The sequence below is a fragment of the Phodopus roborovskii genome, unplaced genomic scaffold (genome assembly GCF_943737965.1).
Source record: "Phodopus roborovskii unplaced genomic scaffold, PHOROB, whole genome shotgun sequence".
In the NCBI taxonomy this organism is placed as follows: Eukaryota; Metazoa; Chordata; class Mammalia; order Rodentia; family Cricetidae; genus Phodopus; species Phodopus roborovskii.
In genome coordinates, this window is record NW_026125444.1 from 15,289,556 (window position 1) to 15,305,350 (window position 15,795).

The window sequence follows — 15,795 nt, forward strand, 5'->3', positions numbered from 1 at the left end:
ATTATAGTTAAGTGCCTAAAATGGCGTAATGATCAAATAAGAAGCGCTGGCTTAACACACTGACAGTGACTGCCCTCCATACCATTCCTGGAAAGATTAGCGCGTGGTCCCAAACTACGGGTCTGCCCAGTGGGACTCTGGCATGGTACAAGTAGGGCCTGTCTGTCTTGAGGGTACACTTCTTTATAAGTAACAGCAGCCCCACCCTGCCCTGCCTCCACCTGCAGAGTCTGGAGGTGGTGCTGTACTACAAGGCCAGCCAGAGGAAATTAGATGAGATAGCGAAAGAGGACAAGGAGATGGAAGAGGCAAACAGGAAAAAGAAACAAGACAAGAAAGAATCATGTGAACTAGCTACTAAGCCAGCAGATCCTAGGGAAGAGCCTGAGCCTACAGAAAATGAGGATGGAGACTACGAAGAGTACAGACAAGGGGATAAGGAAGACATTGAAGATGAGGAGGATGAGTCTTCTGAGACTGCTGAGGAAGGCAATCCTCTTACGCTTTCTGAGAGCAGAAAGGTAACCACAGCCAAGGTGGACGAGTGGGGATGACCCTAGGGTTCAGGTGCCCTAATTTCCAGAAGTGGCCCTGCCTGGGATGTACTTCTACAAGAGTAGAGGCCAGGGAGTATGCGCTGCGCATGGGAATGGGGAAGGGGTTGGCAAGGCAGTCTCTCTGAGGAAAATGGCAGGTGGGGTCCTGTGTGCTCTCACTTACGCTGTAGCACTCAGGACCTCCCTCTATCATCCTGGCCTTGATAGCGTAGGCCTTTCTTCAATCCTGCTTTCCCATTGTACCCTGTGCAAGTTAAGCCTTGTTAGTGCTGTGACTTGGAGGCTTGTATCACCCACTAGGTTTTGCATATTATCCGATGTGAGAGTTGGGCCTTGGGAGTCAACAGTGAACCAGGTAGTGCTCAGAGTTTCAGTCTACACAGCAGGGACACTGGCCCGGGTACCAGCGGCCACTGCTCTAACCCCTTAGTTCCTGGATCTTTGAGAGATTGGAAGGGAGGTATCTTGGGGTATATGCAGATGGCAGGTAAGTTAGCCACTTACAGAAATACTTTCATCTTTTAACAACGTATACATTTCCAGTGGTGTGTGTCAGCTGAATTCCTACTCTGAGGCTAGTTAGCTACGTTCCCAGTTTGCCGTGCAGAAAGCCGTCTCTTGTGATGGGTTGTTTCCCTCACTTTATTGATATCTGGGATTTCCCAGCACTTCAGTCTACATTACTGGTCCATGGCCCAGTATGCAGTTCCCTATTAACCATGAGGTTTGAATACTTGTTACTTAGGATGTAAACAGGAGTGACTGTAGCCCTTCCCCAGGCCAGTGTTTCTTTTGAACTTAATATATTCTACCACAGACTGCTTCAGCACTCGTAGACTTCTTGACCCCAGGGACCACTTTTCTAAGTCTAAGCTTGACTTTTGTACTTCAAAGTCAAATGCATTGTTGATGTCTACACATGTAGATGCCCCTTTGCCCCAGTGGGTCCTGAATCTTTTGCGAACAGTTCAACTGGCATTCATGTTACAGCAAACAAATTCAGTTTCTCTTTGTAAGATGTTGCAGTCAAAGAACTGACCTCTTCCATTGTTAGGTGTATTACATTTTGTGTCACAAAGCATTAGATTCCTAGGGGATCATAGGAACCGGAGCTCTGCATACCACTGAAACTAATAGAAAGTAAAGCAGGCAGGTAGCCAGCCTGGCTGAAGACAGGCTCTTTCTGGAGGGATGCGGGAAAGTATCTACCTGATTCCTGTAAGGAATCCCATTGTCTTCTCTGAAGCTTCACTTCCCCTGGGGTGTCTGACTCAGTAAAGATCTAGGTGCAGGTAACTTCTGCTTGACAAGATAGGAGCTGCACATAGCTAGAGAGAAAACTGGTCCAGATGCCTCATTTGGACCTATCTGCTGTTTAACTCAGTTTTGCAACTGTTGCCGGCTGCTCGTGTGAGGAACGCCTCTGCTCTTCCTATGGCTCTGGGAGCAGAGAGGAAATGCCGATGCCCCAGCTTATGTGGTTTTTAACCTTTGATTCTTTTCTCTTTTCCCCTTGTTCTCTCATCTTCATTATCTGTTGGATTTGTGTGTTTGTGTCTTTTCATACAACCACGCGTCTCCCGGTCTCTCCTGTGCTTCTCATTTGACATGTTGCAGCCATCCCCTGCCCCTGATCCCCCCATATTCTCCTTGCCTCTTGTAGGCCTGGTGGTCATATCAGCTCTGCTCTGGTGCTGGTGGGCTGAGACATCGTCCTAACCCAGGTACTGGTATAGCTTCCTCTCTTCTCCCTCAGCTTCTTACTCCTGCCGTTATACAATAGGCGATGCTCGGGTCTGAGCTTTAGCCCTGGCTTTTTCTTACTTTGCTGCAAAGCCTACAAGCCTTCTTGAGCGTGTCATGATATTCATAATGCGCAGGGAGTTGGAATGCTTATCAGAGGCACAGTTAGAGTCTCTTTCCTTGGCACCTTTCTGTTGCTACCGACAAAGCTGCCAAGCTACTTCTGATGAGCTGATGTTTGCCTCGGGGTAGGCCTGAGCTTTGTCCTCGTTTAAACCCTAGAGCCAAGCTTTGGCCATTGTTTTAACCCAGAAGGAATTACTCCCTGTGCTTAAGGGAGAGAGAGGAGGTCCAAAGAGCTGTGGTCCTTCTGGTCCTCTCAGGGACATTTGGGTGAGAACCTCAATTGGCCCTTCCACCTTGATGGAAGTGGAACCGAATCCCTGCTGAAGTATATATTCCTGCTTTAATATTCCTGGTTACCAGAAAAATGGCAGCCAAGTCCCAGGAAATTATGTACGCTTGCGTTCATTCCTTTGGGGAACCAGATCCCATATAATTGGCTTCTCAAGCCAGGCTTCTGGAGAGGATGTGATGTTGGTGAAAAGCTCCTCATGATTTCAGATGTAATGTTCTCAGGAAATCAAGACCGATGTGTTCTGGGCACCTCTCCACTGGCCTAGCTCACGTAGTCTGGTCTGTTGACAGAATTGCCGGTTTAGGATGAAGATTGTTTGATGATCTAAGGTAGGAACCTGTGGTTCCGCTTGCCTCCTGGGACCTGTGAGTTTTATTTTGACTTCTTTCTCGGACTCTGCCACTTCTCTCTCCTCTTCTCCTGCCTCTTTAAATAAAGTGCAGTTGACTCATACAGAGTTTCACAGCGACAGCTTTCGTTGGTGACACCCTCACCATTTTTCCTGTATGTATTTGGTGAGCTGGTATATGGAGGCCAGAGGACAACTTTCGGGAGTCCATTGTTTCCCTTCTACCCTGTCTGTCCCAGAGGTGGAACTCAGGCCATCAGCTTAGCAACAAGGGACTTCACCTGCTGAGCCAGCTTGCCCCCCCCCACCCCTCCACCCACCCCCACTTCCCCCCACCACTCCCTCCCCCCTTCCTCTTTTCTCTTTAATCTTCTCACTGTCCCCTGCCTCAGGCTTCCTCGTAGGCCTTTCAGTTACTTCCCAGGACAGTCTTTGGCTCCTTCCATGACAGGGAACTCTCCTTACACCCATTCCTCTCTGCATACTCCCAGAAGTTTCTGGAGTCCCTGTGGAATGGGACACAAGGGATTCAGCCACAGCCTTCTGCGGGGCTCCACCAAGCCCCATCAGAGTGCAGGAAAGGAACTGTGGTTAAGGCCTCACTTGGGAGACTTTTGTGCCTTGAGCTCTGGCCACGTCTCCAGTGTACAGCCTCTGCTGTACTGTAGCTTAGAAGGCAAGTGATAAGAGCGTGACAGAGTCCCCTGTTAGCTTTGTCCACAGGGAACAAAGTACATGATTTAGACTTCAATTTCTTCAAAGGTAAATGAAGAATGATTCTGCCCTGCCTTTCTCATGGTGTCTGTAAGGATCACATAAACTAACATGTGTAAAGCACCTCAGAGCCTGCCAGAAAGATGGCCCAGGAACAACAGTGCTTGCCTGAGTTTCTTCCGTGGGACTCGCATGGTAGAAACAGAGAACCTATTCCTACAAGTTGTCCTCTGACCTCCACATGGAAACCGCCCCCAATTTAATGCAGTAACATTTTTAAAAGTTACAAAAATAGATTACATTTAATTTTTAAAGTTGCTTGGGTAACAAAAAGAGCATGCATTTGAGCAGCGTGTGATGTGTGCCCACACTTCCCTAGTCGCAGTGCGTGTATGAACCAGTTTAATTCCCACAGCAATCCTCTGAGGAAGCCTTTCCGGCTCGTTTTACACATGAGAAAACTGAGGTACAGACAGGTGACTACAGCCAGGCGTTGCAGCTGTGATTGTAAGGGGCCAGAGGGACCCTATCTGCAGTTATAAAGTTAGACTCTTGGCAGGGTGTGAGGACATGTGCCTGTATCCCCGTCAATTCAGTCGGGGAGGCAGGAAGGTGGGACTTTGAGACCAGCCTGGGCTACAGAGTAAAGTCCTTGTCTCAAGAACAAAAACACCACCAAATCCTCTTTCTGTGTCTTAGCCCCCTTACTGTTCCCTTCCTTACCCACCCATCCCCATTTTCCTTTTTGATTTTTTTAAACAGGGTCTCTTGTAGCCCATACTGGCCTCAAATTATATGTAGGGGAGGATGACCTTAAACTCCTGGTCATCCTGCCGCCACCTTTGGATTCCTGGCATTATATGTGTGTGCCACCACACTGAGTTTGGGGTGCTGGGGATCAAGTCCAGGGCTTCAGACATGCTAGGCAAGTGCTCTACCAACTGAGCTCAGTCCCAGCCCTTGTTTATTACCTCCTCTCATTTGGAGAACCTCTCAGTGGTTGGCCCCCAAGAACAACAGATAATACTGTTAGCCTGTTCTGCTTATACAACCTTCACCCCAGTAGCTCTCCTGATAACTAGTGTTAATTTATTCACATCTTGTTTCTAAAACCTTTTGTACACTATGCACACTAAGTATCTTCTCCCTATTCTGTACTAACGCTTGATTGGAGTGCAAAGGCCAAGTTTTCCATTCTTCTCTCTTAACTACAGTTCACTGCTGTAACCTATACATTTTTGTGGGGTTTTGTTTGTTTGATTGTTTACCTTGACCCTGTGTTTTCACAATATCCCTCTTACCCACTAACTTCATTCACATTCTCAGGGGTGACCCAGGCTCTAAGGACTTGTCTTGCCAAGGTCTATTTAGTCCTCAGTTTGGCCACTTAAGAAATGACCATGCAACAGACTATGCTGTCTGCCCGTGGCCTTCAAGGAAATCTTGTCAGACACCTTGCTTAGGTCCAGATATGATTTCCTTTATTTATTTATTTATTTATTTATCATGTATACAATGTTCTGTCTGCATGTTTCCCTGCAGGCCAGAAGAGGGCACCAGATCTCACTACAGATGGTTGTGAGCCATCATGTGGTTGCTGGGAATTGAACTCGGGACCCTTGGAAGAGCAGTCAGGGCTCTTAACCTCTGAGCCATCTCTCCAGCGCCCCCCCTCCCCATATGATTTCCTTAATCTGTCAGTTTGGCGATACACCCAGAAGCCTGTGATTTCTAGAAGGTGTCTGAAGCCTTTGGGACACTCAAGTAACTCAATCCATTGTTATCTGTTTGCGCATGGTTGCCAGGCCACCCACCGGGGCCCTTAACAGTGGCTGCATCTCCAACAACAAAAAGTGACTATCCCTCTCCCACATCCATCAGCTGTCAGTAGCACGGCTAGAGGGGGCATCTGGAGGTTGTTATGGAGTTTGGAACGCGGTCCTCATGTATCCCAGACCGACCTCCAACTGGTCGTGTGGCAAAGCACTAGAATTATGTGTGTTCCCACAGCTGGAGCAAACATGTTCTAGATTGTCCATTTGTCTTGAAAGGGCCTGACATGTAGACCAGGCAACGGCATTCATATATTCTCCTGGTTCTGCTCCAAGTTTTTTATTATGGATTATTCTGTACATCTACTTCCAATATTAAGTTTTTTTCATTTTACATATTCTGTGCTTAGTAACTATTCCAACAGATTTGGGAGGTTAGCTTTGCTGTTTGTAATTAGCTTAACTTTTTCTTTTAGATCAGTTATCCACTAAGCAAATGAGTTGTTAGCTTTAATTGGCTCTACTCCATTTGTCCTTCAAGCCATCTTTCTATCCCCTTATGCCATAACATATTATTCAAAATCAAAATTCTACCCTTTGAGCAATACAGTAAAAAGAATAGTAAAGATAGGGACTGTTTCTCTTATTTTCATGCCCAAGAGAATTCATGTTTCCTGAATATTTTTATGGTGTCATTTGCTGCTCATGAATCATCATGGTTTACCAGCAGTCAGAGTGTTTAAAAGCCTTACACACTCTTAAGTGCATGGTACTAGGTCAATCCATGGCCTAGTGACTGAATGTGGAGAGCTGGAGTGAGGAGTGGATTTATTGGCTCTTGACACTTGCTGCCCTGAGTTCCCTAGAAATAATACCGTCTGACATAACCTCTGGCTAGCAGTGAGCCCCTACTTACTTCATTCTACATTGCATTTCGGCCACTTCCCCATCCCTCCTCCTCTTAACTCAGATCTCACTTCTACATAAAGCTCGTGAGACGTGCCTGCCTTCTCCAAAGGCCTACGCTCTCTTACACACACACACACACACACACACACACACACACACACACACGCGCGCGCGCGCGAGTCTCTGGAATCTTGCTTGTACACTAGGAACCAGTATTCTCATTCCATGGGACAAATCAAGTACAGATTCAGGAATAACCTAAGTGCTACATACAGTGTCCTGCCACAAACCTAGTGGCACCAGAATGAGACCACAGTCTCCATGGTTACTGACATGCCCTCTAACAGGCAGGTGATTCTGGCTTAAGGAGGGATGGAAGGATTCAGAAGGCCAGCAACTCACTGTTTCCCCTTGATTCCCACAGAACATGTTTGGGATGTGGAAGCCCATGGTATTCTTGGCTATTGCAGCAGTGGCTCTGTATGTGTTACCCAACATGCGACCGCAAGACACAGAATACTGCTACATGAAGTGATGGCAGATCTGGGCCAACCCAGAGGGCAGGATCCCCAGAGGCTGCCACTCTCACCTTTGGGCAGAACACACTGTGCCAGAGCCCCCACCCCACCCATGTGTCCCATCCTCTTTGCCTCAGCCACTCAGACTGGAAAGGCTTCAGGGAGTTGCTGGCTCCCAACCTCCTGCCTTGTGTAAGAACCTGGGTTCCTTGTAATTAAATGTCAACCTAATTACATGAGACATTGTGTGGCTTTTTCTTCATTAACTGTTTCACACCACAGAGAGATTGAGCTGTACCTATTTAACCCCATCTCAAGGGACTCCTAAGAACACAGAAGTGGAGTGAGCTGCTGGGTAGGTAGGTACCCGTGTATGGGGCAGGGGCAGGGGGCAAGCAAAGATCTCTCAGTTTCTATACCCGAAGATCTTTGTGGGAACCTTTGTGGCTTAGCCTTCCAATTCAAGGCACTCACTTTTGGAGACATTTTAATTAGACAAGAGCCTGGCAGTAAACAAGACATTGGATGCTTGAACTGAAGAGAATTTCATGAAGCAATTATGTGTGGAAGACCGGAGAACCAAGGAGAAATTGTCAAGCATTCAGGTCCTAAGAAGAAGGAAACATTGTTAGCACCCAAGGCTGGAGGAGGAAGAAGGAATTTACACTTCAGGTCTCAACCCATTATTGAAGGAAGTCGGCCTGAACTCAAATCAGAACCCACAGAAGAATGCTATTTGCTGGCTTGCTCCCTGGTCCACTTTGCTAGCTTTCTTATGCTACCCAGGCGCTGTGCCACTCAAAGTGGGCTGGGCGTTCCCACATCAATCATCTGTCATGACAATCCCTCACAAATATGGTCACAGGTCCAGATCCTAGCCATCCTCCCTCAGGTGAGACTCTTCAGATGACTTTAGGCTATGTCAAGTTGACGGCTGAAGGATACTGAGCAAGCCCGATGACCTAACGTCAATTCCCTGAACCCATTGTGGAATGAAAATCGATTCTTGAAAGTTGTCCTCTGGCCTCCAAATGTGCACCATGGTGTATGCATACCTTCACTCACTCACCTGACACACAAATAATACTTTCAAAGGCCGGGGCCCTGATAGGAGTGCTGTACCAGATCTCTGGGGATAAGGGAAGTTTAGTACCCTTTCCTCCCATCAGCCTGAATCCCAGTGGCATCTCACTGGCTGAAACTGTCAGTGAACCAGAGAGTAGATGTGCCAACGTGATGTAATCCTTCAAGGTCAGCCTCCTGGAGCTTAATGCTGGACGGGATTGAGAATATCTTAAAGGATCGCAGCATGGCTGGGGCAGTTTACTGAGGCTTCTGTTTACTTTCACCCCTGAGAAGTCCTTCCGTTGTGATTGGTTGTTCTCAAAAATATCGTTCCACATGCAAGACCCTCAACTAGTGGACAGAATGGCTCTTATGACCTTGAAACCCCAACTTTCTGTCGTGTGACAAACTTTACCTGGGGAATCACAACACACACACACACACACACATCTACTCACAATAGTTAGGGAACCTATGACAGACCAAAATACAGATACCACCAAAATCAAATTTGGTGAACCAATGAGTTTTATTGGGGTCGCTTACAGGAGCAGAAATGACTCAAAGACAGCTACATCACCAAAGCCCACACCGGCACAGTGACAGTTCACAAAGCCGGGAATCTGGAGCACACACACACAGCCTGCAGGCAGCTCAGCAGGTTGGAGAGTTTCCTTTCCTGGTGCCTCAGATGGTCTCTGTCTCTTCCAGGAAGCCAAGAGACCTGCACCAAAGGTCTGGATAATGACAGAATATGGCCTGCCTTTCCTCACAAGCAACAATTGTTCCCTTTAGGATACCCGGCCCTCTCCCCAGTTTAAAACATGCCCCAGGGATGGGGAGATGGCCCAGCAATGAAGACTGCTTCCTGTTCTTTCAGAAGATCAGAGTTCAGTTCCCACCACCCACATTGGGCAACTTACAACTGCGTCTAACTCCAACTCCAGGGGACCCAACTCCCTCTTCTGGCTTTCTCTGTCTCTCTGTCTCTCTCTCTCTCTCTCTCTCTCTCTCTCTCTCTCTCTCTCTCTCTCTCTCACACACACACACACACACACACACACACACACACACACACACACACACCTTCCCTCTCTTCATTTGGGTTGGACTGCTTTCAGTGTTTTTGCTCCCATGTTCCCAGAGCACATGAAACAGATCTCTTTCTGTTCAATGTGAAACATTCACCTGGCTCAGCATAAAAAGTCAAAGAGAAACTGATTTGAAGTCTAGAGAAAGTGTGTTTTCAAAACCACAGTCAGGTAGGTACCGCAATCTGGGTACAGTTAGAACGAAGAAGCCTAGCTACTGCCCTCTGCATAGCTGCCTGCTTTCTGCCCACTGCCTGCAGACCATGCAGAGTGGCACCTGCAGCTTCTGCCAAGGACAGCTGCTGTTCCGGCAGGTTAAGTATTAGGATGGAGGGAGATCTGAACTGTGGACACAGCTGTGAGGAAGGGCTCTACTCCCCAGAGGAATTTAGTGTCTTAGCAGCAGAAGCAGCCGATGAGATCTTTCAGTACCCAATAAGTGCCAGGTACCATGCTAGCCCTCATCCATGTTAATTTGGTTTGTTTTGCTCCTTGTCTTTATACACTCTTTGAGGACACGATTAACTCCATTTTACAGATGAGGGAAAAGAGGCTTCAAAGAGTGGTGTATCCCACTAAAAGTCTGTAACCTGCAGAGCTAGATGAGCAGAGACTGGGATTCAGCCCTGTACCTCTCCCCGCCGCCACCCTGCCTGACATCCAGGCCAGGCCACAGTATCACTATCAGGATCTCTACTCTGGAGGCCTAGCATCATCACAGGTGACCATGGGAATGTCCCTCGTTCCAAAACTCAAAATTTTCAAACTTGGCACATTTGACTCACTCCAATGACTTTAAGCCAAGTTAAAAATGACCACTGCTGGTACTGATAAGCCGTGTCCCTTGATGGGAGAGGCAGGCCCAGGTGATGAGCCAGGCAACTGGGTCTCTGAGATAGGTCACCAGATAGTCCAGGGGCTATAAACAGCCTGTGGCCCCAGCCAACGCTTCTCAAAGGCTCTCAGCTGATGAAACCACCTGTAAAGCCCCTCTTGGGACCTCTGCCTGGCTTGTGGGAAGAACATACTAGCTTTTCTCAGGGTGGGGGCCCCCCTTGGCAGGCCCCAGGACAGCATTGTGCACGGTCCGTTCTGCCTGCATGGCTGAGGCTGAGGCCTGGGCTCATGGGCTATATTGAGGGCTGAGTCACCAGCCTGCTCCTGGGTAGGCTGACTGTGACAGGCTGCCTGGGCCTGAGTCAGGCCCCGATTTATCCTGGAGAGCGACAGACTCTCAGGTTTCCGGGAGGAGGGTGACGGGAAACATCCATTGGCGCTCTGGGCCCTGCTCTGCTGACTGACTACTCCCTCCCTCCTGTCTGGGGCCTGCACATGGATCTCCCTGGAGTGAGATAACGAATTGAAAAGAGCTAGAAGGAAGCTATCCCTAGGAGGTCTCTCCCCTTGCTAGCTTCCTTCTGAACATTCCCGTATCAACAGAGTCCCTGGCCTGACCAGGGACCCCCATAACACACACACACACACACACACACACACACACACACACACACACACACACGAGACTGAGAGCCAAGGGGGACTGTGAGGGGTTGGCCCCAGGTACCCTGCCCAATCTCCTTTCTCTGTCGCCAGTAACTCTGAGAGTAATCTAGTCTTTTTCAGATCGATATTTCTTCAACAAGGACAACACCCCATGGAGCCTAGTGTTCCTGGGTCCTCAGGGTTTGGCTGTTAGAAGTCTGCCCTTACACACACACACACACACACACACACACACACACACACACACGAGCTTCCCTTGTGAGGCCCAGCTATGTGTCTAGAGCCAGGCGCACCTCCACAAAATAGCTGAGTCGTTCAAATAGACAGTGCAGGTGCCTGCTGGGGCCTTTGGCTGTGGGATGGAGGTGGTTTGGGGAGAATGACAGTATGGAAGACGAGGAGGGGGGCTGCCGCAGGAGAGTGGCATTCCTGAGCACCTCGTCACGGGCAGCCAACAGAACATGAGCTGCAGGGCGCAAGCTATTTATACCTCTCCTGTCATTCTCAGGGCCCCAGAGGCACCCTGCCACACACAGGTCCCTTTCTGTTTCTGGCCCCTTCTCTACTCCTCCCCCACTCCCTGCCTAAGGACCAGGCCTCCTCATTAGGTGAGAAGAACAAGAAGCGACTGATGGCAATGTCATCATGGGCACTGCCTCCCTCAAAGCCCCTACGCTCCCTCTCAAGTCCATAATGGGCATTGCTTTGGGGGGAAAGAGCCCCCAAAGATGTTCACTATCCCCTTTCTTTATACCATGCCCGGGGAGAGAGGAATAAAGTAAAATGATTTACCTATCAGGTCAAAGAACCATTCCAAGCCTCAGCTCTCACATGGCTTAGGGACTGCCTTCCTCCAACACTAAACTTACTTCATTTTGAAGGATGGGAAAGCACAGGACACACACCCTGGAAGGTGTCAGGACATCTGACCTCTCCTTAATATAGAGATGCATCTTTGTAGCTCTTTCTCTCGTCTGAGACAGGCTGCTGGGACTGCCTCAGTTTCTCCGTTGCTGACATCCCCCATGCCTCTTGCCTTATCGGGCTGCTCAACCTACTCCTGCCTAGGCTCCCAGCCTGCCTCACTTCATGCCCACTTGCCCCTGGCCTGCCTACTTGCCCCAGTCGCATTTCCCTTGACTCCTGTGCCAGGGCTCTTCCTGCTAATTGGCACACTCCTGCTTTCACATATGGGCATATTGCCCAGGGGGCTCCCTGGTACTGCCGGCGGGCGGTGTTTCCCTCCCCTCTTCAACTTGGTTGAGTCAGGCTGGTGTGGGGGGCCGACACAAAGTGACTCATTGGGTGCCTTCATTCTGAGCCAGTAAGTCTAAATGGGCTGGTGACAGGGACACTGAGTGAGCATCAGGAGCCTTGGTCTTTTCTCCTGTGGCCCTGGATTTGTATTCCAAATAAGGGTTTTCTGCTTGTAAAGTGGCAAAATAAGGGGAGCCTCTTGAACTCAGTCTTCCCCCCAAGTTCCTGGTCAGTGTTCCTGCTTCCTCTGGGGTTACACACACACACACACACACACACACACACACTTCCTTTCTGAGTTCACAGGTGAACAACACACAGGCTAGAAGCCAAGGTTCCTAGGTTGTGTCAACAGCCTTGTCACCAACTCGAGAAAGTTCTGTCACCACCAGATCGCTGTGGTTTTTAGCCCCAACCACTGCCTCAGTTTCCCCCATTCATCTCTTTAATCCAGCCTGGGCGTGGGAGAAGTCTCCTTCACCCCTAAATGACTGGACCTAGATGTGGGAGGTAGAGCGTGCGTGGGCGAGCGCGGGGCGAGCGCCCGCACCCCGTCCCGCTCCTGCGGGCTGCGGAGGAGGGGCGGGCGGAGGCGGGGCCGTGGGGCTCAGCGCGGCCCCCACCCGCGGGCCGGGCGGCATTCCTGGGAGGCCGGCGCTCTGACGTGGACCCCGGGGCCGCGGGCGCGGCGGGGGGGCGGCAGCCCGGGGGCTTCTTAAACCCCCTGCCCGAGCCCGGCCCGCAGTTCCCGAGCACCGCTCCGCCCCGGGAGGGAGAGAGAGCCGCAGCCGGACCGCCCAGGAGCCCCGCCAGCCACAGAGAGAGGTTTCCGAGAGCGCGGTGTCCCGCCCGACAGCGCCCCGACAGCACCGGCAGTCCAACCCCAGGCCGCACGTCCCCGGCCCCCCGCCGCGCCACCATGATGAACAACAGCAGCTACTCGGATGCCTCGGGCCTCGGCCTGGCCGACGAGGCGGACGAGATGCCGTCGACCGAGAAGGACCTAGCAGAGGACGCGCCGTGGAAGAAGATCCAGCAAAACACCTTCACGCGCTGGTGCAACGAGCACCTGAAGTGTGTGGGCAAGCGCCTGAGCGACCTGCAGCGCGACCTCAGCGACGGGCTGCGCCTCATCGCGCTGCTCGAAGTGCTCAGCCAGAAGCGCATGTACCGCAAGTTCCACCCGCGCCCCAACTTCCGCCAGATGAAGCTGGAGAATGTGTCTGTGGCCCTGGAGTTCCTAGAGCGAGAACACATCAAGCTCGTGTCCATCGGTCAGTGCTGGCGACAGGGCTTGGTCACGGCGGGGTTGGGACGGGGTACACAGGTGTGGGTACCGAGAGCCGGGAGAGAGAGCGGTTCCCCTGGCACCAGAGGACCCTGGTCTGGCTTCTCCCTCACCAGCACAGGCTGCAGCCCTGACACCCCTCTAGGGACAGCTGGCAGGCACCCCAGGGAAGTCCAGCCCTTCCCAAGTTTTCCGAACCTCTCAGCTTCAGCCTCGCTACGCACACTCCTACCAACCTGCTCAGGGTCCCCTTCTTTCCATTCCACCGGGCAACCCTTGCGCATGCTTGCGAGGACAGGGCTGGTGCCCATTGTTAATTCCTGGGGGCGTCCCCCGCCACCCCCATGAAAGCAAATGGCTTCCCATCTCCTTTGCTGCTAGGCAAAAGCAGACTCAAGACAGGTCCCAACCACCTCTGGGTCCTCAGGGCCCTGAGGCCAGGGAGACGAGTGGCCTGAAGCTCCACCGGCTGTTTGCAGGCATGCGCTCCCCATCTGGGATCAGGCAGGGTTAGGGGAAACAAGAGCCCAGCCTCAGAAACCTAAAAAGGCACTGAGCGACCAGCCGGGAACTTTAACTCCTGATTGTCCTGGTCGCTTCAGTGGCCTGGGAGGGGGACTCCAAACGGCCCATGCCGCGTTCCATCCCACCCCCTGGCCTGGGATTGGCTGCAGCTAAGGGTCAAGCTGCCCTAGAGGGAGGGGAACGGAAGAGAGGAAGTCACTGAGTGTAACCAGATTTGGAAGGTGTGTCAGTTCTGAGTGGGGGTGGGGAGCCGCTCTAGTCCTGGGAGTCCAGGAGCCCAGGGTGGGCTTTGGGTGGCAAGAGACTAAGGTTTCCAGTTTGCACCTTAGGTGAACTCTGAGCCCTACTGGGATATACTGGACCCTTTGGGAGGATGCGCCCAAGGCCCTAGAAGGGGAACTGTAAATGGTGCCAGGTGTTGTCCACCTCAACAGGACACCCCAGAGACTTCACTACTTAACTAGATGTCTGTCCACTCTAGTCTCCCTTAGGGCAACCTCCAGGCTTCCTGAATTAGCAGCTGAGGTCAGTCTGGAGCCCTTTGCCCTGTCCAGGCTTTTCCCCCGGGCCTTACCTCTTCTAGCCCCAGTATTGCCCCCCCCATACACACACACACACACACACACACACACACACACACACACACACCCCACCCTCCTGCTCTGGCCTGGAAATAGCCCTGTCTCCGTGACACAGCAGATGTCTCTGAGCTTTCCAGAAGGACAAGTCTGAGGACAAGGGGTGGGGGAGGGGGCCCTGGTGTGTGTGGTGAGCTAAGAATTGGGAGAGTGTTGGATGGGTGTGGAGGGGGGGGGGTCAAGACAGGCCAGTCCTGAGGCAGCCACCCCCCACACCCCCCTTCACGCGGGGACTTGAGAGGCAGCACTGACCGTCCCAGGTGGGGTCCCCAGGGGAAAGTCTGCCGCCTCTGTAAGACATTATAGGAAATGGCTCAGCCTCCCCTGCTGGCTGCGGGGGCGGTGGGCCCCTCTCCAGGCCTCATCCTTCCCCTACGCACCTCTCCCCTCCCCCCATGGCGGTGCCTGGCTCCAGCCCCCTTGGCTCTGCTGCGGAGGGGCCAACCCAGAGTAGAGGGGGAAGAAGCCAGCGCTGGTTTGGGGGAGGGAGGGAAGCTCCAGGGTTCCCGCTGAGAGGAAGGGGAATTGTGCCCTGTTTGGGCCAAGTGGCTCACCCAGTGCTGATGAGATTAGCTGTCAGCAATTCAGCGGCTGCGCTGGGGCTGGGGCTGGGGCTGGGGCTGGGGCACAAACAGCAGCCAGCGATCCCTAGGAGATGGAAGGGGATTCCGCAAAGGGGGTCATCTAGAAGGGGGAAGGGGTCTCCCCGCCAGATGCTGTCTCAGGACTGAATGAACATCTGGGCACCTGAGGGTGGGGTTCTCAGAGACAACCCACTTCTCACCAGAAGGAAAGTCGGGGACTGGGAAGGTTGCTGACGGAGAAGTTCACCTGGAAGAAGGGTTCTAGGCCTGGCTTGGGCTGAAGGGCTGGTTGCCCTTCTTACCCTCAGCGTGGGGTGCAGCCCCCACCACCCTCCAAACAAAGAGGCCTATGAGGCAGCTCTGTCCCGCAGCTGTTCTCCAGTTGCTACTCCCTCTCTTAGAGCCAATAGCTGAGGGAGGGGCTGGAGGGGACAGCAGCTGTCCCAGCCCCTCCCTTGGCCAGCCCCGTCTCCTCCCCTCTATTCTAGGCAAGGGTGGGGGTCACAAACTAGCTGTCCGGCCCCTCCCACCACTCGGGGTTATCCCCCAAAGGCAGAATTCTTGGTGGGATGTTGTGGGGGGAAGGAGCCTGGGTTGAGCGGAGCTCTACCACCCTCTCCCCTGCCGGCCTCCTAAGAGATTGGAGAGGAAGGTCATAGCTCCCAGGGTGGATGGAACTCTGGGCCTGCTACCCCCGCCCCCTCCTGCCCCAAGCTGGGGACCACTTGCTGCCTGGCCCAGGTCCAGTTGCTAGGGAGAAACCTCTCTTTCCAGCAAACATGAATGACCCCCTCTCCAGCTCCACCCCCTCCCAACACTGGAGCTTCAAGGTCTCCCTCCCAGGGGTCTGGCTCCAGTTTGCAA

At 52.0% G+C, this 15,795-nt stretch overlaps 2 protein-coding genes across 4 annotated transcripts in view; both read left to right on the top strand.

The window, feature by feature from the left end:
* The window catches only part of Ccdc136 (coiled-coil domain containing 136), a 31,369-nt gene extending 24,150 nt beyond the window's left edge, over positions 1-7,219 (top strand). Inside the window, exons 17-18 of one of the 2 annotated variants that reach the window (XM_051175807.1) lie at positions 228-521; positions 6,887-7,219. In XM_051175807.1, coding sequence (XP_051031764.1) covers positions 228-521; positions 6,887-6,997 — 405 coding nt within the window. In that variant the 3' untranslated portion in view covers positions 6,998-7,219. The remainder of the gene's footprint in view (positions 1-227; positions 522-6,886) is intronic. The other variant, XM_051175806.1, reaches the window with a different exon arrangement.
* A 5,483-nt stretch (positions 7,220-12,702) lies between these two features.
* The window catches only part of Flnc (filamin C), a 28,097-nt gene continuing 25,004 nt past the window's right edge, over positions 12,703-15,795 (top strand). For both annotated transcript variants that reach the window (XM_051175810.1, XM_051175811.1), the window contains exon 1: positions 12,703-13,170. In XM_051175810.1, the coding sequence (XP_051031767.1) occupies positions 12,816-13,170 (355 nt within the window). In that variant the 5' untranslated portion in view covers positions 12,703-12,815. The remainder of the gene's footprint in view (positions 13,171-15,795) is intronic.